Source organism: Herpailurus yagouaroundi, unplaced genomic scaffold, assembly GCF_014898765.1.
Source record: "Herpailurus yagouaroundi ecotype Mexico unplaced genomic scaffold, PumYag 28, whole genome shotgun sequence".
In the NCBI taxonomy this organism is placed as follows: domain Eukaryota; kingdom Metazoa; phylum Chordata; class Mammalia; order Carnivora; family Felidae; genus Herpailurus; species Herpailurus yagouaroundi.
The window spans coordinates 17187660-17210202 of NW_024412376.1; the positions used below are offsets into that span (position 1 = coordinate 17187660).

Sequence of the window (22543 nt, forward strand, 5' to 3'; positions counted from 1 at the left end):
AGAAAGAAAGAAAGAAAGAAAGAAAGAAAGAAAGAAAGAAAGAAAGAGAGAGAGAGAAAGAAAGAAAGAAAGACAAACTTAACTCAAAATTAAATTCAGTGACTATCTTACTTTTCTATAATTTTTCTGTATGTTCAGAATTTTAAGTCCAGAGAGAAGAACTATATTCATTTTGATATTAACGAAGACTCCTATTAACACCTAAAGGATTATGTTCTTTAGCCTCTTGGATATAGAATGGGTCATTAACACATATTTATTATGTACCAACAATGTAAGCAGATGAAAAAGTAGAAACAGAGCTGATGACATTTCACAGTCTAAGTCAGAGACAAGAACAATACCCATATAAGGAAATAAAATATATTAGTGAAATATACTTACTGGCAGTAACATCCTAGCTTATAAGGGGGAAATGTGGAATACTGAACAATATTTGCAAATAAAATTGTTCAGAGAGTTGGCTTACATGATTCTATACTCACACAGGAATATATTCTAATCTCTTATATCAGACATAAATTCTAGGTTCAGATTGGTTCTGTGAAAACCAATAATGCTGTCATCCTCCTCATCTAAATAAATGTTTTAGCACTGTCAGATTTTTTTTTTTATAGAATGTTTTACTTTACCCAAACAAAATTATCAAATTAAAAAGCAAACTAAGCCCCGTGATCAGTAAGACATTCTGCTCCAATGCAGCAGACCTATAAAAACATAGAAATATGGTTATTTACCTGATTCCCTCCCATCCGGTGGCAGGGTCCTAGTTCAACAAAGCCTCCATTTGTTTTCCCCATGCTATCAATGCAGTAAACAGTTTCAAGGCCTCTGATCTACAAAAATGAACAAAGAGCCAAAGAGCAGGCAACAGGTTAGCTGTAATGCACTCTAGCTTCAGAGTAAGAGGGTTTCATGCTAAATACTGCTGTTCACGGTGGAAATCTGGGTGTGTGTAATGCCAGGTTTTGACAGTACTATCAGTCTTTGAGTAGTTTACAGCATACCAGTCATCTCTGAAATCGTTTATGATCTTGAAGTCAACACTGGAATGGGCTCATCCCAACTATGGGCACTGGTCTATAGATTTTGATAAAATACCACAGAGGAAAGAAAATTAAAAAGATATCATTAAATACAATTCCAGATTCATGCTGATTCATGTGGATGAGAAGCAAATAGAGTACAGTTACCTATTACCTCAGTGGTAAGAGACACTGGCCCAGAATTGAATATGTAAGGGAACTCTTCCAAATGGCTCTGTGACAATTTTGGCAGCTGTCTCCAAGGGACCTAGGGAGCAAAGATTATGGCAAATGGGCCAGGCAGTGAGACTTCCCTGACAATGAATAATGTAGGTGAGAAGCAAACACAGGGGATCATCTTTGGGACGCATATTTTGTGTAAAAATCACCTTTTTTCCTTTCTTGGAAATACTATATATTAGTATCTCAATTATAAATTACTATAGTATTTGGATAAAATGTTAAAAAAATGTTTATTCTTTCAGCAAATATTGACTGAGCACCTATGATGATGAGTGCTTAAGCAGATACAAGGAGAATCAAGTCATGGTCCAGGACCCTCATGTCTGTGAGAGACTGAAGGCTAAGTGTCAATCAGGATGGTGGGTTGGGCATGTGAAAAAAGGAGGCTCTTGCCCTGCTTGGAGGAACTCTAAAGACTGCCTCAAGGAGACATGCGGTCTAAATGGGTAGGGGTTTACCTTGCAAAATGGAAGGAATGCTGAGAAGTGAGGTGTAAGGTACAGGGGCCAGGATGGGGATAGGGGTTAGAGTGAAGCTATATTTGGGGGTGAACTTCTAAAGGGAGAACAGAAAATTTCATCTATCCATTCACTCATGTCTTTGTTCATCAAATATTAAGTGGCTACTGTGTCAGGCATGTGGCAGGCTCTGATACACCAGTGAGCAAAATAGATAAAAGGTCCTCGCCCCAGCGAACTTACATTCTAGGTAGGGAAAGAGACTATAAGCAAAAAACATAAACACGTTTGGAAGCAGTAAGTGCCGTGGGGGAAAAGAAAAAGAAGAACAAGTTAAAGGTGGTGGCTAAGGCAGTTTGGGGGACGGCAGGCAGATTCTCATTGAGAAGGTAACACAGGTTGCTATAATATGCTATGATAGAACATAGAGATGAAATACAGAGTATGGGGAGGTACGTATTAAATCAAGATGTGCACAGCGTAAGTGTTGATTTCTTTTATTCCCAAACTCTAAACGTCAGGATTCCTTAGGGATGCATCCCATCTTCTTTCATCCATCTCTGTTTTCTCCCTAGGTGAGTTCATTCAGTTGCATGAGACAATCTACCCGCTGATGGCTCCAACTGTACATTGCCTCTTTTCTGGGCTTCAATATCACGTAGTCTGTTATCTACTTGACAGCCGCACCTGGATGTCCAGTAGGCACTTCCCACAATCAGAAAGCCAATAAAGAACTTGCTATTCCCCCACGCTTCCTCCTCATCCCCTCCATCAGCATCCCAATCTCAGCTGCCACCGAATCAGCTACTCAAATAAAAAAACACAACTAGTCATCTTGGCCCTTATCCTTCACATACCCGTCTGTCAGCGATCTGCCTCCAGATGAATTATGTACCTTGCATTTGTTGGCTTGTCTCTGTTCCATTTTTGACATCCTCGTCTCAGCCACCACCGTCATTTCTTACCAGAACTACTCTACTAGTTTCCTAATTGGCATCCTTGTTTCTACTCTAAATCCTCACAACAGGGTGATTAAAAAGCAAGGCATCAGTCAACTTATGTTACCTGCTTAAAACCCTCCCACGGCTTCCCATACCTATAGGATAAAGGCCTCCCTCCTCATTAATCTCCTCTTTTCTGATTATCATAAAGGAAAAGCATTTCCTGACTCAGAGCCTTCAACCTCACCATTTTCTTTACTTGGAACGCTCCCTCCTGGCTCTCTGGTTGATCACTCAGATTTCAGATTAAATGTCACCTCTTCAAAGGTGGCTTCCTTAATCTGTCCCTAAATTCTCTTGACCGTCCCCTGTTTATTTCCTTTGAGGGCCTTACCACCATCTGCCATTATCTTCTTTGTTTCCCTTTTGTTGTCTTTTTCCCCCCAACGGGAAAGACCTGATGAAAGGGACCTGCTTGTCTTATGTCTACAAGAGTGACTGATACATAGTAGGCCCTTGACCACTATTTGTTGAATACTTAATTACACAATGATACATAAGTTTGAAAGTTCATGGCATGTTTAATATACCCATGAGGCAGCAGCATTAGGCTCATGGGTGGGGGGACATGAGAAATGAGATTACAAACGCAAGTCTGAAGAAACAAAGAAATGACAACAGCAATCAATGCCTGACCTTGCTTATTTTCAGTTACCATCAATCCATTCACTCATTTGACAAGCACTGTTTGAGTGTCTATTGTGTATGGGGAGGTCTCTGTGTTAGTCCACTGGGACACAATGGTGAACCAGGTCCTGGGTCGAGAGACTGGCTGAGAGACAGGCAATTTTGAATGTTATGAGAACCCATGGAAAGATCCAGAACTCAGTTTTTCTGACAGAGTGGGGAAGGATAAGAGAGGCTTTTCAGAACTGGTGCTCTCTAGATTGCGAGCAATAGGGTAAGTTGGAATTGGTCAGGAAAAGGAGTCAGAGTGAGGGGCAGGGAAGTGGCAGAGGCTGCAGGGGGTGGACAGTGCTCGAGGATGGAGAGCCAGAAGTCCAAAAGCCGAGAGCGGGGGACACAGTGGTCAGGTGGTCAGGGGAGGTGTTAACAGTCTGGTAGAAAGGTAGGGGAGGGCAGTTTTTAGAGAAGCTTTTCTCCAAGAATTTTTCTCTTTCACTCACACATTCCCATCTTTCTCTGCCTTCTCCCAAGCTCAAGTCTCCAAACATACATAGTTTTTGAGATCTGAATACCAGCTGGTACTTACCTCTCCCCATTCAACATTTTTGGGTGGCAAAGGGTAGTGTGAAGTTATGTCATAAGCTATTTCTTCCATGAACCATTTGAAGCTTTTGCAGTTGTGATCCTCTCGAAATTTTTTCAGCTCAGATATATCCCCATATGGTAATGCCCTTGATTCAGGACGACTGGCATAGAAGTAGTCTTTATATTCATCCCACCACACCTCTACAACTCGAACATAATTCTGTGAAAAAGAAGAGATGATGAGAAAGGAAAATATCTGCAATGCTGTAAGCAGCCCATCTTAGACACATGAAATATGACCAACATATAATAAACTCATTTCAATAGGACCTGATATTTATTTATTTTTTTTAATTTTTTTAATTTTATTTTTTTTTATTCTTTTTTTTTAATTTTTTTTTTCAGCGTTTATTTATTTTTGGGACAGAGAGAGACAGAGCATGAACGGGGGAGGGGCAGAGAGAGAGGGAGACAGAATCAGAAACAGGCTCCAAGCCATCAGCCCAGAGCCCGACGCGGGGCTCGAACTCACGGACCGCGAGATACGTGACCTGGCTGAAGCCGGACGCTTAACCGACTGCGCCACCCAGGCGCCCCAATAGGACCTGATATTTAATAAAACAAACGCAAGTGAGTTAACGACTCTAATATGTCAATTGCTAAGGGTAGAATGTAATGCATGTTCAGCTAAGAAGTGATGGACGCAGAATCTGACGTCACTGAGCTGTAAGACCGCATATTCTAAGATCATATATTCTATCCTGCTTTTAGAGGAAGAAGGTGAAGCCCAGAGAGGGTTTAGGGAAGGCTGGCGGCAAATGGGGGCTCCTTTGCCCAGAACAATCTCTGTCATTTAGAACCACACCACCAGCATGTGTAGGGAAAAGGCTCATTTCAGGAACCAGCATGAAAAACAATAGCTCTGTTGAATAAAACACATTTTGGTTGCAAGTGGCTTTTTTGGCCACATTATGACTGTACTAGAACCATTTTGCTATAACCCAGAATTGATAGGATACTTTCACCAGTTGATGCACTTTAAGGGAAAGCAACTAAAGAACAATAAAATAAGTTAATACTGTGATAACTGACAAAGATCTATCTGCTAAGGCTTAACTGAACAAATGCCTGTAGGCATGAATGTTGTAACAGATTGAGTACATTCTCAATCTAGTCCCTTGGTCTTGTACGGTATTCATCAGCATATTTTCTCTGTAAAAGGCCAGAGAGTAAGTATCTTTGGCATTGCAGGCCATACAGTTTCTGTAGCAACTACTCAGCCCTGTTGTACTGAGAAAGTAGCTGGAGACAAATACGCACACAAAAGGATGCGGTGGTGCTCCAATATCAATCACTTTATTTACTGAAAAGGGCTGGATTTGACTTAAAGGCCATAGTTGCTGACCCCTGTGTTACATCAGGAGTAGAAAATACCTTGCATTCAGACTAAAATTCTCCTAGGCTGTAACTACCAAAAGGCGAACATGCTCCCACAGGCATGCTGTTGCAAAAGCCCATGGGTTCAAAAAAGTTTTAAATGTGTAATATTATTGCTGAATATGTTTAAAAAAATTTTTTTATTTATTCATTTTTGAGAGAAATAGCACGAGTGGGGGAGGGGCAGAGGCGGGGGGGGGGGGTGTTGCGGAGAGAGAATCGTAAGCAGGCTCTGCATTGTCAGCGCAGAGCCCAACACAGGGCTCCAACTCATGATACGATGGGATCATACCTGAGCCAAAACCAAGAGTCGGATGCTTAATCGAGCAAGCCACCCAGGTGCCCCCATTGCCAAATATTTTTAATTTTTGCAAATTCATCCTGAATTAGACACAGCCCGTGTCTAATGAACACGAAGCTAAATACTAATGAACACGAAGAATGAAACGTGCATACATAAGGTTATAGCAACACAAAGAAGGAGCATTTATTTGTTTGGGATGGAGAAGTCCAGAGGGCCACCATGGAAGGGCACTGGACAGCTGTGTCTTGAAGGAGTGGTTAATTATGTGTGAATGGTAGCCAGGGCAAAGAGGAACCCAAATGAAGTATGGCAAATCATGGTGCATTTGTCGTCCTAAAAGTAGTTTACCACAACTTACCTTGTCGTGTTTTGCGAAAATTAAGATGTTAATCTAGCAAAGCATTTAGATTCGTGACTGGTACATAGTAAGTTGTCAAAAAGTGTTAGCTATTATTATTATTCTTTTCTAAAATTCTTTGAAGTTTATCTTTTGGCTGACAGTCATCAAAAGGTTTTAAGCAGGTACAGGTATGAGATTTAATGATCAGGGGAACCACACTGGGGGTGAGTGGAAGACAGATTAAAGGGGATTGAGCCTGATGGTGGAGAGCCAAACAGGAGGCAATTCAATTATCTATATGGGAGAGATCTGAGGACCTGCACGATGTATAGGAAGGAATGGATTTCGGAGATAATGTCTGAGGTAGACTCTTCAGGGCTTGGTTCAGTGGGAGGGAAGGGAGGACTACCCCAACCTGCCCCGTAAGTTTCATTCATGGGCAAACAGAGAATATAGGAAAGGGAATTGCTTTTGAGAAAAAGTTAAAAAGTTCAGCTTTGACTCCGTTGAGTTTGAAATGTCTGAGGGTCATCTGAGAACATAATTCTGAGAGGCAACTGACCATTAAAGTCTGAGGCTCAGAGAAGACACACGAGCTGAATAAGTCGACATAAACCATTATTAGCACACTGTGGTTGAAGTAGATGATGTTAAAGCTGGAGGAAAAAAAAGCACCTGGCCTACTCTAGCACTAAGTGTAGACTGAATGTTACATTTATCAGATAGTTTTTATGATATGTACAGTTCATTTTTAGAGTGGATAAATATTTCCCTCACATCTCTCTTCCTTGTAGCACAGGCCTTCATGAGTCAATGTGATCTTTCATTCTTTGTGATTATGGGTCCAAATCCAAGGGCAAGTTCTTTCCTGTAATGCCAGTCAGGCCTGGTGTTAATATGGTGCCCTTTGCTTTAGCATGGACATTTTAATCTCATCTCCTATTCTGGCTGGGGCTCCCTTTGGCCATTTCTATGACAATTTGGCTGGTTAGAAAGCTTTGTTCATTCTTTAAGCCTTGTCATCTCTGCTTCGATTATCTATTTCCCTTTAAGGAACTATCCCAAGTTGCATCTGCAGCCAATAATAAACTTCCTTCTGACTTCCTTTTGACTTGGTTAGGGGCTCCAGAAAATGAATGGAATCAGAGTCCTATGCTCTTAGAATTTATGGAAACAGCACAATTAAAACATCTTCAAAGTTGTTTGGTCGAGAATAAAGGACTTCATCTCCTAGCCTCTGTGTGAAGCTTTCCTGGTTTGCCCCTGGTTTGAGGGACAAAAGATAATAATCTTTTGCAAGCACTGTTCAAAAATTGGATTTTGTTTACTATACAAACTTCTAACATGATTATTTTTTTAAACAAAACAAAAATAATATTTTGCTCAAGTGTGAATAATAGAAGCTGATATTTTCGTTTCAACTACTTTCCTACAGAGTGGTAGTCCTTTTTGAATTTATTTGAGATGTCCTTGTGGAGAGCATACATCTTAATCTGAGTGGGACACAATGAATAATCTTAAAAAATAATAAGATCCCTGACAAACATAGACACAAAGAGCCTCAACAAAATATCAGCAAGCTGAATTCAACAATACATGGAAACGATCATACATGATGATTAAGTGGGATTTATTCTGGGGACGCAAGCATGGTTCAACATCCACAAATCAATCAATGTGATACACCACATTAACAAAAAGAAGGATAAAAATCATATAATCACTTCAATGAATGCAGAAAAAGCATTTGATAAAATTCAACATCCATTTATGATAAAAATTCTCAAGTGGGTATGTATAGAGGGAACATATTTCAACATAATGGAGACCCTATATGACAAGCCCATAAGTTAACATCATACTCAATGGTGAAAAGCTAAAAACTTTCCCTCTAAGATCTGAGACAAGGATGCCCACACTTGCCACTTGTAATCAATTTGGTATTGGAAGTCTTAGCCATGGCAATCAGACAAGAAAGAGACAAAAAGCATCCAAATTGGAAAAGAAGTAACACTCATTATTTGCAGATGGCACGACACATTACATAGAAAACCATAAATACTCTATCAAAAAGCTATTAGAAGTAATAAATGAATTTAGTAAAGATGCAGGATACAAAATTAATATACATAAGTCTGTTGCATTTCCATAAGAAATTAAGGAAACGATCCCATCTATAATTGCATCAAAGAAAATCCTAGAAATAAATTTAAGGAGGTGAAAGACCCATACTCCAAAAACTATAAGACACTGATGATTTTACCATATATTAACTAACTAGAATTTAAATAAAAACTGGAAATAAAAAAAAGACAAAAAAGACACCGATGAATGAAATTGAAGGCAACACAAATAAATATAAAGATATGCCACACTCATGGATTAGAAAAATCACTATTATTAAAATGTCCATACTACCCAAAGCAATTTACAGATTAAGTGCAATCTCTATCAAAATACCAACAGTATTTTTCATAGAATGAGAACAAATAATCCTAGAATTTGCATGGAACCACCAAAGACCCCAAATAACCAAAGCAATCTTGAGAAAGAGGAACAAACCGGGAGGTATCATGCTCCCTGACTGCAAACTACACTACAAAGTTGCAATCAAAACAGTATGGTACTAGCACAAAAACAGATATAGACACCAATGGAACAGAATAGCGAGTCCAGAAATAAGCCTATGCTTATATGGTCAATTAATCTTTGACAAAGAAGGAAAAGGGGAAAAGACAGTTTTCTCAATGAATGTTGGGAAAACTGACAGCTACCTGCAAAAGAATGAAACTGGGCCACTTTCTTACACCACACACAAAATACACTCAAAATGACTAAAGACTTAAATGTAAGGCCTGAAACCGTGACATTTCTAAGAAAACACAGGGCTAAGCTCCTGGACAATATTATTTTTGGATCTGTCTCCTCAGGCAGGTGCGACAAAAGAAAAATAGACAAATGGACTACATCAAACTAAAAAGGCTTTGTATAGTGAAGGAAACCATCAATAAAATGAAAAAGCATCCTACTGAATGGGAGGATATTTATTTGCGAACGATCCACTCAAACAGGGGTTAATAGCCAAAATATATAAAGAACTCACACAACTCAATATCAAAAAACAAACAGTCCAATTAAAAAATGGTCAGATGACCTGAACAGACATTTCTCCAAAGAAGACATACAGGTGGCCAACAGACATATGAGAAGATATTTAACATAACTAAGCATCAGGGAAACAAAAGCACAATGAGATATCACCTCACACCTGTCAGAATGGCTCTTGTCAAGAAGACAAGAAATAGCGAGTGTTGGTGAAGATATGAAGAAAAGGGAACCCTCATGTGGCTGTTTTCGAGAATGCAAACTGGTGTAGTCGCTGTGGGAAACAGTACAGAGATTCCTCAAAAAATTAAAAATAGAACCACTCTACAGCCTGGCAGTTCTACTTCTGAGTATTTACCCCCAAAACACAAAAACACTAATTCAAAAAGCTATATGTGCCCCTATGTTCACTGCAGTATTATTTACAATACAATTTACAATTACAACAACCAAGATATGGAAACAACCTAAGTATCCATCGATAAAATTGATAAAGAAGATGTGGGGTATATAGATATATTCTCTCTCTCCCCTCTCCCACACACAGGATGGAATATTACTCAGCCACAAAAAAGAACAAAAATCTTGCTGTTTGTGAGACCATGGCTGGACCTAGATGGACAACATGGCTGGTGTTGTACTAAGTGAAATAAGTAAGGCAGAGAAAGACAAATGCCATATGATTTCACTCCTCTGTGGATTCTAAAAGACAAAGGAACAAACCAAGCAAAACAGAAAAACAGATTCATAGATACAGAGAACAAACTGATGATTACCAGAGGTGGAGGGCATTTGGGTGAAATAAGGGAAGGGAAGGGGAAGCCTGTGTGTACAGCACAGGGAATATAGTTAATAATATTGTATTATTACAATATTATTGTAACAGATGGTAGCTGTTACAGATGGTGACAGATGGTGGCTAGACTTACTGTGATGATCATTTCATAATATATATAATGCATAATGTATAATGTATATAAATGTTGAACGCCTGTGTATACCGTTAACTTATATAATATAAAATAATATATATAATATGTCAACCATACTTCAAATAAAGACAAAACAAAACAAAAACAATAAGGTGTTTCATGAATAAGTTCAGCTTAAATTAAAAGGGGGAACCGGCATGAGTGCTTAAACGATTTATCCCATTCGGGGAGCTGACATTTAAGTGACCACCCCAGCATGTGGTACATAAATGTGCCACGTGTGGTACAAAGTTCCCTAGGCTTCTCTCCTTTTACCCAAAGACTCACCTTCAGAGTTGGAGAAGACCCAACATAAATGGGCGGAGGATTCCCTTGCCAACCCTCAAGACGGTAGATGTGTCCAACGCGCGAACAAGGGACAAACAGTAATTTGCCACCACACTGCCATATCTATCAGGGGGAAGAAAAAAACACGTGCAAGTTGTTTCAAATGATAAAATATAGTTGAAAATTTGTCTTATCAAGGTAAATATAAAATCTAAATTAGATACAGTGTCCATGGGGAATTCATAAACTAAATAAGTCCTAAAATGATTTGCTTGTTTTTCAAACTCTTATAATAACAAAGAAGGCAATCGGGAATGCAGTCACGTTCGGCCACTGAGGGCCTCTTGTGTACCTGCAGCTTTAAACACCCTTTCCCCAGCATAACCTTTCAAAGTCACGCAGATTCTTGACTCCTGATATTATTCACTGTTTCCACTGCTAATGTATTTCCCACCTGGGTGATTAGTATAATAACCTCCAAACTGGCTTCTTCACCTCCAGCTTCTCTCTACTCAATGCTATCCTTATTTATAGTAAGAGATTATTCTAGCTAAAGGGCAGCTTTGGGTCATGTTATTCCCTTGCTTAATATCTTCAATAGGTTGCCACTGTTTATCAAGTTCAGTAAAAATCTCTTGGCTCAGCATTAAAGGCTCTCTTCCATACAGTCCTAACATACTTGTCCACTTTATCTTCTTGGATGTCTTTCTCCATGCTGTCTGATTCTGCTAAACTGCTCCTGTTTCCTGAGTATAATCTTCATGTGCCCACTTTTGTACCTTTCCCCATTCTATTTGCTCCGAGGTCTCTCTCCTCTCCTTTTATCTCTGTTTATCAATACCATGCCCACCTTTCTAGTTTGCCTCAAATGCTACCTCCAGTACGATGCTGTTTCATTTTGAAAAATTTTTATGTTTATTTTTTTTGAGAGAGAGAGAGAGAGAGAGAGAGAGAGAGAGCAAGCTGGGCAGGGGCAGAGAGAGAAGGAGAGAGAAATCCCACGTAGGCTCCGTGCTGCCAGTGCAGAGCCCGTCATGGGGCCTGAACTCATAAACCATGAGATCATGACCTGAGCTGAAACCAAGAGTTGGATGCTTAACCTACTGAGCCACCCAGGTACCCCCACAATGCTGTTTCTTAATCATACCAATCGAATGCTCTTTACCTTCTCATCATATTATGAATTTGAGTACAATTCTAATCTCTTCTTATGAACTCTAAGTTCTTTGAGAGCAACGACTGAGTTGTTCTTCCGTCTCTGGACATTTAAGACAAGAGACAATAAATATCTGTTTAACCCAAACCGTGATACAGTTCTCTTTCTTTTGGGAAATGGGGGTGGGGATGGGTCGGAGCATGGAAGGTATCATTGTTCAAGGGCTGCCTCAGCAACAGGGCGGGTGCTGCAGGGAGGCAGCTCCAGGGTCAGTCTGAGGATGCAAAGTCATGGTTGGGATCTGTTTCTTTCCTGAAGCATCATGTCCCATAGAGATAAAGGGTAACTGTGTCAGTGGATGGTCAAATGTGGCTCCCATACAGTGCAGGTTCTCCAAAGGGCTTTTATAACAAACAAAGACTTTAATGCACAGAAAGCCTGGGAGGTGAGGTGGGGAGTGGGAGGAGGAGGTATTTTCATTTTTGAAGTTTACTGGCCTCAATGTTGAGATGAGCCATATAAATATGCAACAAGTCTGGATTTTGCATTTTGCCCTATTTCCCCCCAAAGGCATGCATTTTTGTTAGTCATTCTTTATAATTCGGAGAAATGCATTAAATAGATCTTTTCCCAGAAAAACCAGCCTTATCTGAAAGTCACCAAAATCAGTAATAACTACGTAGAAAACTGCATTTGTTTAAAGAAAACGTTACCTTGTATGAGATCTCAAAGTTTTCACCACCCCAAATCTGGAGACCTGGATCATACAGACCCAGTTCAAAGAAGAACTCTCGTTCAATGGCAAATAATCCACCAGCCATGGCAGGGGACCTAAGAAAAGAAACAGTGCAATAACTAATAAAGATAAATCCCAGAATCCCTTCACTAATAGACAACAAGCCTTTTTGGAACATAGTCTAAATAATGCACAGAAGAGACAAAATTGATGGCCAAACATTAAGAAATTACAAAGCCTTCACAAAACAATCGGTTCATAATTCTTTAATGAATTTACAATTTGTCTGAAATCCAATTGATGGTTCACTACAAATTAGGGCGTTGCATCATCTTGCCATTAGAGGGTGCCTTAGTTCCTTTGTTGGTTTGAAAATTAGGCCTTGAGACTCAAGTTAGCTAAGACAGAATTTTCTTTCACTCCTCAAAATCCTGAGCCATACAACCATGGCCTGCTAACTGCTCCTACAATGATTTATGAGTCATTCTAGGATGAGTGAAACCATACACCATGGAAGTAGTCTGTCATTTTTTAATTTTATAGCTCAGGGGCATGCCAAATAAGGGTGTAAATCATTGTGGAACAGCCACAGTTCATTCAGAGTTTGCAAATGTAGCAAAGAAACGACACCAGGGAATTAGACATTAGCTATTTACTGTGTCAGGAGGCAGGAATGCAAAACGGTGATCTGCGGAGCTTCCTGAATGGAATCTTGAATTGGGCACTTTCTAGGGACGAGCCATTCTCATCACTAGAGCAAGTGATAAGGGGAATCATTTTCATCCTGTTCCCCACCCCCAATTAATTACTATGTATCATGACTCTTAAGTAGACTCTCTGTCAGAGTACTTTCTTCCTCGCCACACCTAGCATTTAATGTCACTAAATCCTACCGATTCTACCTTGAACATCTATCTTGAGCCTGTGTTCTACTTGCCAACATCACTGCTGCTTCCATCCTAGGCCAAACTACCACTGCTTGGACTGCTATGGGAACACCCCAACGGGGTCTCTTCTTCTATGCTGCCCCCATCCCAGTCTAATCATACAGCAGGCAGAGTGGACTCAAGCTGGGCCCAGGTGATGCCAGACTCTCCCGACTCCTGAGTGGGCTTCCTCGTCCTGAGTTCTTCTTCACTGCTCTGCTCACATCTCCAACAACACCAACTCTCTTCTATCTCAGGGGTTCACCTCTGCTGGTGGCTCTCCTGCAACGTTCTTCCTCTTTCTCCACAGGGCCGACGCCTCACCTTCCAAGCCTCAGCCTGCAGGGGGGCCTTTGCCAGGGAGGCTGTTTTGGCTCCTCCCGGCTGGATGAGGTTCTCCTTCCCGGAGGCTCCACGTACCCTGGGCTTTTTCTTCACGTGACTTACTGCAGGTGCTGCTCCTGAGTTATTTGTGTAGTTATCTATTTAATTTCCGTCTCACTCATTACACTTTAGGTGCCACGAGAGGACGTACTTTTTAAAAGCTTATCCCCGGAAAACAATGTCTGGCACATAGTAAGCACTCATTAAATATTTGTTGAGTGGGTAAATAATAAATCAAGTGATGCTTTCAATATGAATGGAAATCACATCAAGTGAAAGTCATTCTCTTATGCCTTGTCTTCTTAAGACATGCTGCCTAATCTGGTAATAAGCAGCACCAACATGTTCTTGGTTACTTCCTTGTCACATTTATTTAACTGTCGTTTACAATTATTATAACTATGCTTTTTTGATCTTTAAACATATCCCCACTTATCTCCGTATATCTTTTCAAATGCATCTTAACATGAAAACCACTTTAAAAAAAAATGTCTTTATTAGCTAAACCCAGGGAATGAGCAGAAATGTAAATATAATCACTACCCTTTATTTTTTACACCCAGAAGTATTCGTTAAATCAAGTGGGTAAGCAGTAAATTCCTGAGTTGTTTCAAAAAAGAACTTGAAAGAGAAATTTGGAAAGTGTCAAAGATTAAAATTCTATAATTTCCTTATGTTTGCCATCTCAGTATCTTGTATCACGGCATGCCCAGATCCCAGCAGCATTTGCATGACATTAGAAACACCTTCCCAAAAGAGTTCTAGCATCATCAGTAGTATAACAAGGAGAGAGAGACCAAAAGCAGAACCATAAGATCAGAAACACAAAATTAGACACACTTAGAAGCCTCTGCTAACATCTGACCAAACATTTCATTTGGAGTCACTTTGAAGGACAGTAAAATGTTTCGGTTTAGAGACCAAATGAAGACAGCAGCAGAACTGTTCTATTTTATCCCGTAAGAAGGGACAAAAGCTGATTCTAGAATAAAGTTTCCTTTTAATCAAGTGCTCTTCTGAGAAGGAAGTGATAAAGGATTTCGTGTAATATTTTCCAAAGTCATGTATTTTTTTTTTTTTATTCATCAGATTTAACCGGTACAAAATTAGTATTTACGAGTTAGCATACACAACACAAAGAAGAAAAAAAAAAACCCAAAGAAATCTCTTGCTATTTCTCTTTCATTGTTAACACTACAGCCAAGGGATCAAAGTGGACATAAAACCAGGATTGTAAGTAATTTATGCATTTTAAATTTACAGAATGAAATTATGGTCAAAAGAATAAAACTCGATGTCTAGTCTACTAGGAAAGGAGGGCTAAGGTTTTTTTTCACTCGTATTCGCAACTAATGCCATATAACCTCCCCCTGCCATCCCCCCAAAAGTGGAGCTTGCATTTAGAGAAAAAAACAATTACAAAGTAGTAAAGGTGAATTCAAACTTTGGAACTAATGTTAGGGGAAAAACTGTTACAGAATCTGAGACAGCACCTACAGTGTTAGTACCAAATTCTTTAGCTTGGCAAAAGGTTAATAGGTTAGCAGCAACTGGAGAAAAGAAAAACATGTAAGTGATTTAGTGATTACCGATATGGTTCAGTTTTTGTCTTTCTCATTCTCTTCTCTCGAGGGGTCAGAGGCACCCGTTTCCAGAGCATACTCCAATCCCATGCTCCTCGGGCATACCCATCTTCGTCACCACCCCCTTGGGGTACAATTTCATATGTGTTGCCATTTATGACATCTATAATCGGCACAGTGCAAATGGTTCTGTATTGTGTTGATGATGGCAGCAAAGATGAAATGGAAGGTATGTATGGACCCACATATTTATACAAGTACATGGGGAAGGAAAAAAAAAAAGTACTTAGATAGACATTCCACGTAAGAAAATAAAGTAGTAGTCTTTACCGATAAGGTTCAGTTTTATGTTTTCTTTTGGCCTTTTCCTTGTGGCTTAGAGGAATACGCTTCCATAGTAAACTCCAGTCCCAGGCCCCTCTGGCAAAACCATCTTCATCCCCACCTTGCTGTGGTTCAATGGAATAATCATTCCCATCTATGTAATCTATTAGAGGCACAGTACATGTAGTTCTGAAACATTTACAGAAAATGAAAAAGCATTTAAGAACCCAAAACTGACTAGTGTAGCCTGCCTAGCTGTATTATCTCTTCTTACTGTTGATTTTTTTTTTCCCCATTAGGGAACTTTAATATCTAATGGGAAACAGAAGTAAATCAATGTCTTTAAAAGTCAAGGAGCCCTTTTCTGTAAAGGAAGGACACAGCAGATTTTTCCCTCAGCTTACAGACAAATGTTGAGGTTAATCATGTTTCCTCATATTTACTTTGGTCCTATGGGCGATTTTCTCTTGGTGGTTTTGCATTATTTTAAAAAAATTTTTTTTTTTCAACGTTTATTTATTTTTGGGACAGAGAGAGACAGAGCATGAACGGGGGAGGGGCAGAGAGAGAGGGAGACACAGAATCGGAAACAGGCTCCAGGCTCTGAGCCATCAGCCCAGAGCCTGACGCGGGGCTCGAACTCAGGGACCGCGAGATCGTGACCTGGCTGAAGTCGGACGCTTAACCGACTGCGCCACCCAGGCGCCCCGGTTTTGCATTATTTACAAGATTTTCCTGACTGTTATTTTCCTCCTTATCCCTCCATTAAAAAAAAATGAATATAGGGGCGCCTGGGTGGCTCAGTCGGTTAAGCGTCCGACTTCGGCTCAAGTCATGATCTCACAGTTCGTGAGTTCAAACCCTGCATCGGGCTCTGTGCTGACAGCTCAGAGCCTGGAGCCTGCTTCACATTCTGTGTCTCCCCCTCTCTCTGCCCCTCCCCTGCTCATGCTCTGTCTCTCTGTCTCAAAAATAAACATTAAAAAAATTTTTTTTTAAATAAAAAAATGAATATAAATGTGACTATGAGCGTGAATGTGAGTGCGTGTAAGTGTGAATGTGTGTGAGCACGAATGTGTGTGAATGAGTGTGTGCATAGAGAAATAAAACCCACTATGTTGTTCTTAGTGGTTCTCCCAACTTTCCGTTGCTTTCTATTCCTTTGAAAACAGTTACTATGAAAACCTGTTCCTGTTCCTTTACGTGATCTTCTTTTCCCTCTCCTTTTATTGCAATAAACAAAAAACACTGCCAAAAAGAAAAAAACAAAAAACAAAATAACTACCGTATTATATTCCTGCATTTTTTAAAAAAGAAGAGGGAAAAAAACTCTTAAAAACCCTTAAAACTTGCTGACAAACTTAAGTAGTGGCCTGAGAACTTGGAGCAAAAAAATATCTTCTATTTGGGCTTCATAAAATGCTAGTTCTATACGACTAATTAGATGGAGGATCAAGTCTGCAAAGACAATTTGGCTTGTTTCAATAGTCATCCTATCAGAAAGGATTTTAACATGCAGTTCCCCAAACAGAGATTACAGCTTTACATAACCATGTTAAGGTGCTTTTTAGATGTTTAGAAACCAGGAAGAGAAGAACCTATAGAATTCTGACATGGGGGAAGTGGATTTGAGACAGATGCGGTATTCTCTGCGGACCGTGGATTCCCACGGGACGGTGAGGGTGGGGGGTCACCGGGGCGTATGTGGGAATGCCACAGGACCCTGCGGGAAACCACCTCCTTATGGTGCCTGAGGACTGCTCGTTTTCACCTGAAGAGGTGAAGGTGTGTTATCTTTCTTTACTTCTCACGATTCTCAGATTTCTAAATAAATAGTGTAAAGCGTCCCGGAGAGATCTCGGCTTGAGAGTTTATTGGCTGTTTGAATTGGGGCAAATTAATTAACTCCTCTAGGCCTCAATATCTTCTTCAATACAATGGAGCTAATAATATCTATCTTGCAGAGGTGCTGTGAAGATTGAATCAGCGTGTGAAAAATGTTCATGACAGGCTTTCAGACCAAATCCACGGATAATTAAACCCCCCAAAGTTCTTCCTTTGATTCACACCATTCGCCCCAGGGACAGATTTTATTTCCATCGATTCTGAAACAGTCAGAATTCTGGACTAAAAGCAGCGAAGGCTTTCGGAACTAGGAGATTAATGCTGCCTTCTATCGTTCAGACGCTTCTGTAAATGTGGTGATCGCCACATTTCTACCGCACGGCTATTTCTAAACTTTAAAGTTTCTACAGGAACCCAAAGCTTTGCCACGAGTAACAGCTGCTCCTTTGTATCTAAAATCGTAATTCAAAAAGGCATAAAAAACCAAGAGGTATCATCTCAAAGCATGCGCTTTCAAGTCTTTAGCACTGTTATCACAGTGTAGAGGGAACAATTAACGTCACTCTCAGGCAAAGCTTTTGGAGCTACAGGGTTGTCTGTTCACTAAGCCAACCACAAGATGATTCTTAAGTGAGACACCCTACACTCATCCCGAATGCTGGACTGCCTGCATCCGAATCAGCCCAAAGGATCCGTCTGGCTCCAGCCCAGAGAACCACCGGCCGAATGACAATGCTTAAAACGCAGCGCTTGAGGCGCTGAATGGAACTAGAATCAGGAGAAGGAGAAGAATATTATTTGTCCTTCTCGGGCAAGGTTTACTTTTCACCCAGGAAAGAAAAAAAAAAAAAAAAAAGCCAAGTAACGTTACCTGTCCTTAGATATGGGAGCTACGAGCGGTGCATACCAATTAACTGCCACCTCACAGTGGGCATCAAGGTATATCAAAACCTTAAAAAACAGAGGCAGGGAGAAAGAACACTCTTCACATATGGTACATCGCATAACACACACAATTTAACATTAGATGCTAGTAATACATTAGCATTAGAGTCCATTCTGACATAGAAGGTATCGGTTTAATAAAGCCAGCATTTCGTTTCAATTAAAAAAAAAAATCTGAAGGGTACTTAAAAACGGATACGATCTTTTAGTTACCAAATCCAAGATGTTAACATTGTGAAATAGCGAATGTTTCCTACCTGCCCAAGTTTAGCCTTCTGGGCACCAATACTTCGTGCTTGAATTAAACCTTCTCTTCTTTCGTTTCGAAATACCTTCACTAAGCCATTCCACAGCTTAATATAGTCATCTAGTTTTTCTTTTAAGTGTTCTATGGATAAAAGAATTCAATCAACATAAATTATATTTATGTACATAAACCGGTTAAACTCTAAATTTTCTCAAAAAACAGGAATAGGGAACAGGTACTTTGGGCAGTCCAGCTGGTCAAACAGATTGAATGTTTACAGGGAAGCAAGGTAAAGTGTATTATTTGAGTTCATTTTTTGCTTAATATGCCTACAGAGAGCTGGTTAGCCTGACAGTCATCAAACACCTCTCCAAATGTTAAATATATGATGACTATGTCAACTGACATGAAAACTTAAAAAAAAAAAAATCTGCATATTAATGTCATATCTAAAATCCTTAAGGCAAACATTTTGGTTACTTTAGCAGAAGTAATGGTTCCAGAATTCTGAAGATACACGGGCTATAAACAACATTCTATAACTTTATTGGAATCTACATAGGGTATAGGTTAAAACTGGTCTCCGGGCCATCTTTCTCTAGCTATACTCAGTGGTGAAGGTTGAGGTCTTGGTGTGATAAATATAGTCATCAAGTTGCCAAATAATAACCAAAGGATCCAATTTTCTCTGTATTGTGGGTATCAACAAGTATATGTATGGCTTCATGTACATGTGTATGTATATATATAACTACCATGTATACATATGTAAATATTTAAATATAAGATTTATGTATAACAAATAAATATACACATATATTTGCAATCTGGTAGAGGAACCTTTGTCAAAACAAAGACACATTTGCCAAAGTTTCCACCTTGGTTTCCCAGTTGCAAGAGAATAACTTTTTTTTATTTTTTAAAACTGACATCCAGGGGCGCCTGGGTGGCGCAGTCGGTTAAGCGTCCGACTTCAGCCAGGTCACGATCTCGCGGTCCGGGAGTTCGAGCCCCGCGTCAGGCTCTGGGCTGATGGCTCAGAGCCTGGAGCCTGTTTCCGATTCTGTGTCTCCCTCTCTCTCTGCCCCTCCCCCGTTCATGCTCTGTCTCTCTCTGTCCCAAAAATAAATAAACGTTGAAAAAAAAATAAAAATAAAATAAATAAAAAAAAATAAAACTGACATCCAAATTAGTTAGCATATAGTGCAACAATGATTTCAGGAGTAGATTCCTTAATGCCCCTTACCCATTTAGCCCATCCCCCCTCCCACAACCCCTCCAGCAACCCTCAGTCTGTTCTCCATATTTATAAGTCTCTTCTGTTTTGTCCTCCTCCCTGTTTTTATATTATTTTTGTTTCCCTTCCCTTATGTTCATCTGTTTTGCCTCTTAAAGTCCTCATATGAGTGAAGTCATAGGATTTTTGTCTTTCTCTGACTCACTAATTTCACTTAGCATAGTACCCTCCAGTTCCATCCACGTAGTTGCAAATGGCAAGATTTCGTTCTTTTTGATTGCTGAGTAATACTCCATTGTATATAGATACCACATCTTCTTTATCCATTCATCCATCGATGGACATTTGGGCTCTTTCCATACTTTGGCTACTGTTGATAGTGCTGCTATAAACATGGGGATGCATGGGGTGCATAGCACCCCTGTATCCTGTGGATAAATGCCTAGTAGTGCAATTGCTGGGTCGTAGGGTAGTTCTATTTTTAGTTTTTTGAGGAACCTCCATACTGTTTTCCAGAGTGGCTGCACCAGCTTGAATTCCCAGCAAGAGAATAACTTGTCTGTGTCACTATGAGCCCTTGAAATTGGTCCATCACAGCCACAACTAGCTCTTGGATCTCTAAAGATGTTTCTTGGGGACACAAAAATTATTTTAAGTTGTTTAAAACTTTGGGCCATGAATACATAAATAACAAAGAAGATATATTTAGAGATGAACTAGTCAGACTGTACACTTAATACTTGACTCATTTTTAGGGAGCAATACACTTATACATGGGTGTTCAGGATTGAGAAGAAAAAATCAACCTTTTTCTATTTTGGCATCCAGTTTTCATGAGTAGTATAAATAAAATTCTCACGCTGAATTATATTTTTTCCCCAGAATAATCTAGGTAATTTTTCCCTTCAATTTAAGTGACTTTTTTTTTTTTTTAAATATTACCTTCTGATTTTTTTTCAGCTTGGTACAATCCTAAATTACTTTTTAAAAGCACCCTCTGAATTGCATTTCCACGTTTTTTTAATTTAAAATTTTTTTTAAATTTACATCCAAGTTAGGTAGCATGTAGTGTAACAAGGATTTCAGGAGTAGATTCCTTAGTGCCCCTTACCCATTTAGCCCATCCGCCCTCCCACAACCCCTCCAGTAACCCTCTGTTCTCCATATTTAAGAGTCTCTCATGTTTTGTCCCCCTCTCGGTTTTTATATTATTTTTGCTTCCTTTCCCTTGTGTTTATCCGTTCTGTGTCTTAAAGTCTTCATAGGAGTAAAGTCATATGATATTTGTCTCTCTGCATTTCAGTGCTCTTTTCACTATGCAATCTAAATAAATTTAAAATAAATTGTTATGGCCAGAAATGAGTTGATGGCCTGTGCTTCAAATTTAGATTCTTAGCTAAGATGGTCCAAAAGGTAAGCTGGTCAGTCACATGACTTCTGGCTTCTTTGGGATCTCACACCGTGGTAGATTCTAATCATGTTCAAAACATTCGCCTCTCCTCGGGGAATAATTATTCTCCCCAGCCTGCTGAAAGTAGGCTTAGACCATGTGGTTTGCCATGGCCAACCTGCTGTGGACAAAATGATGTGAGGCACTTGTGAGCGGAAGTGTTAAAATCCCACTAGTGTTTCACCATTCTCTCTTCCTTTGCACAAGGCGGGCAATGCATGAGTTCAGGCTGCCTTGCAGTGAAGGTGTGGGGCATTGCTGGGGCTGAGCCACAGAAAATGCGTAGTATGAGCCAGAGAACTGAATAACTCTGTGTTGTCATGAGCCACTGAGAGTGTGGAGACCCATTTTACCTCGGCCCCACTTGGCCTCAGCTGGCTGACGTACAAGCATAGAGGAGTGTGCTCTATTTAAAGGCCCCAATTCTTGTTTAGAGAGGACACTGTGTTTTCCAGAAACCCCAGTGTTATAAGCAGCCAGCTCCTTGTGAGGTTTTATATTAGTAAAGTGTTTTGTCTTTAAAGGAAAAATGGTTAACTCAAACTTTTACTTTCTGAATATACTGGGGAAAGAACAAACCAAATGTTCACTCATTAAGGATAGGGCTGACAAATTTTACGGGTGTTATGAGATGGGGAAAATTAAAGGCCTTCTGTACTTCTGTTCAAGGGGAGCGCCAACAATGCCTCTCTGCACTCTGCAAGATAAGCAGGTCCTGCACTTGACTGCTATTAAACCGTGTTACAAGAGGCTAAATGTTAGAGCACTAATCACACCAAATAATTAAAGTCAAATGGACAAAAAAACTGAAGTCCAAATTCTGTTCTCCTCTCCTGAAGCCAAGCAGTTATTTTAGGATGGGAACACATTTTGGTGTATCTGCACTTTTTATTAAAGGATATGCTAAGCCTCTGCTTGTATTAATAACATAAGGCTTCTTAAAATCCACATAATCACATACATGAGATTTCCCAAAGTCATTTTTGTAGATGTAGGTTTTCGTAAATCTAAAATACTGTTGGTACCAACAATATCACTTCAAAACGTATTTTCAAATATTTATCTTGAGACAGGAATCGTATTCTTAATGAAAGCCCTCCTGTCATAGAAAATTGCAGTCAAGATGTCTAAGGTAGAGGGCACTTGATAGGACTACACATTTTAAAAGATTACACTTTTTAGTGCAATTAAAAGTGATTAGTTGAAAAAAGTGCTTAGTTGTACAAAGATGAGGGGAAAAGAAAATAGGCCTTATTTCTATTTCTTCTCCATGCGGACATCTGTGTAGCTCAATATTCTGATCATGTCCTTGCAAAAACAGCAGAG

At 39.7% G+C, this 22543-nt stretch overlaps 1 protein-coding gene across 2 annotated transcripts in view; it reads right to left on the reverse strand.

Moving 5' to 3' along the window:
* The window catches only part of GALNT7 (polypeptide N-acetylgalactosaminyltransferase 7), a 148360-nt gene that overhangs the window by 6133 nt on the left and 119684 nt on the right, over window positions 1-22543 (reverse strand). Inside the window, exons 4-10 of one of the 2 annotated variants that reach the window (XM_040470452.1) lie at window positions 18541-18671; window positions 18210-18289; window positions 15176-15358; window positions 12254-12371; window positions 10385-10507; window positions 3941-4159; window positions 738-836 (exon numbers count right to left, since the gene is read on the reverse strand). In XM_040470452.1, the coding sequence (XP_040326386.1) occupies window positions 738-836; window positions 3941-4159; window positions 10385-10507; window positions 12254-12371; window positions 15176-15358; window positions 18210-18289; window positions 18541-18671 (953 nt within the window). Of the gene's footprint in view, window positions 1-737; window positions 837-3940; window positions 4160-10384; window positions 10508-12253; window positions 12372-15175; window positions 15359-15499; window positions 15683-18209; window positions 18290-18540; window positions 18672-22543 lie in introns of both variants that reach the window. The other variant, XM_040470442.1, reaches the window with a different exon arrangement.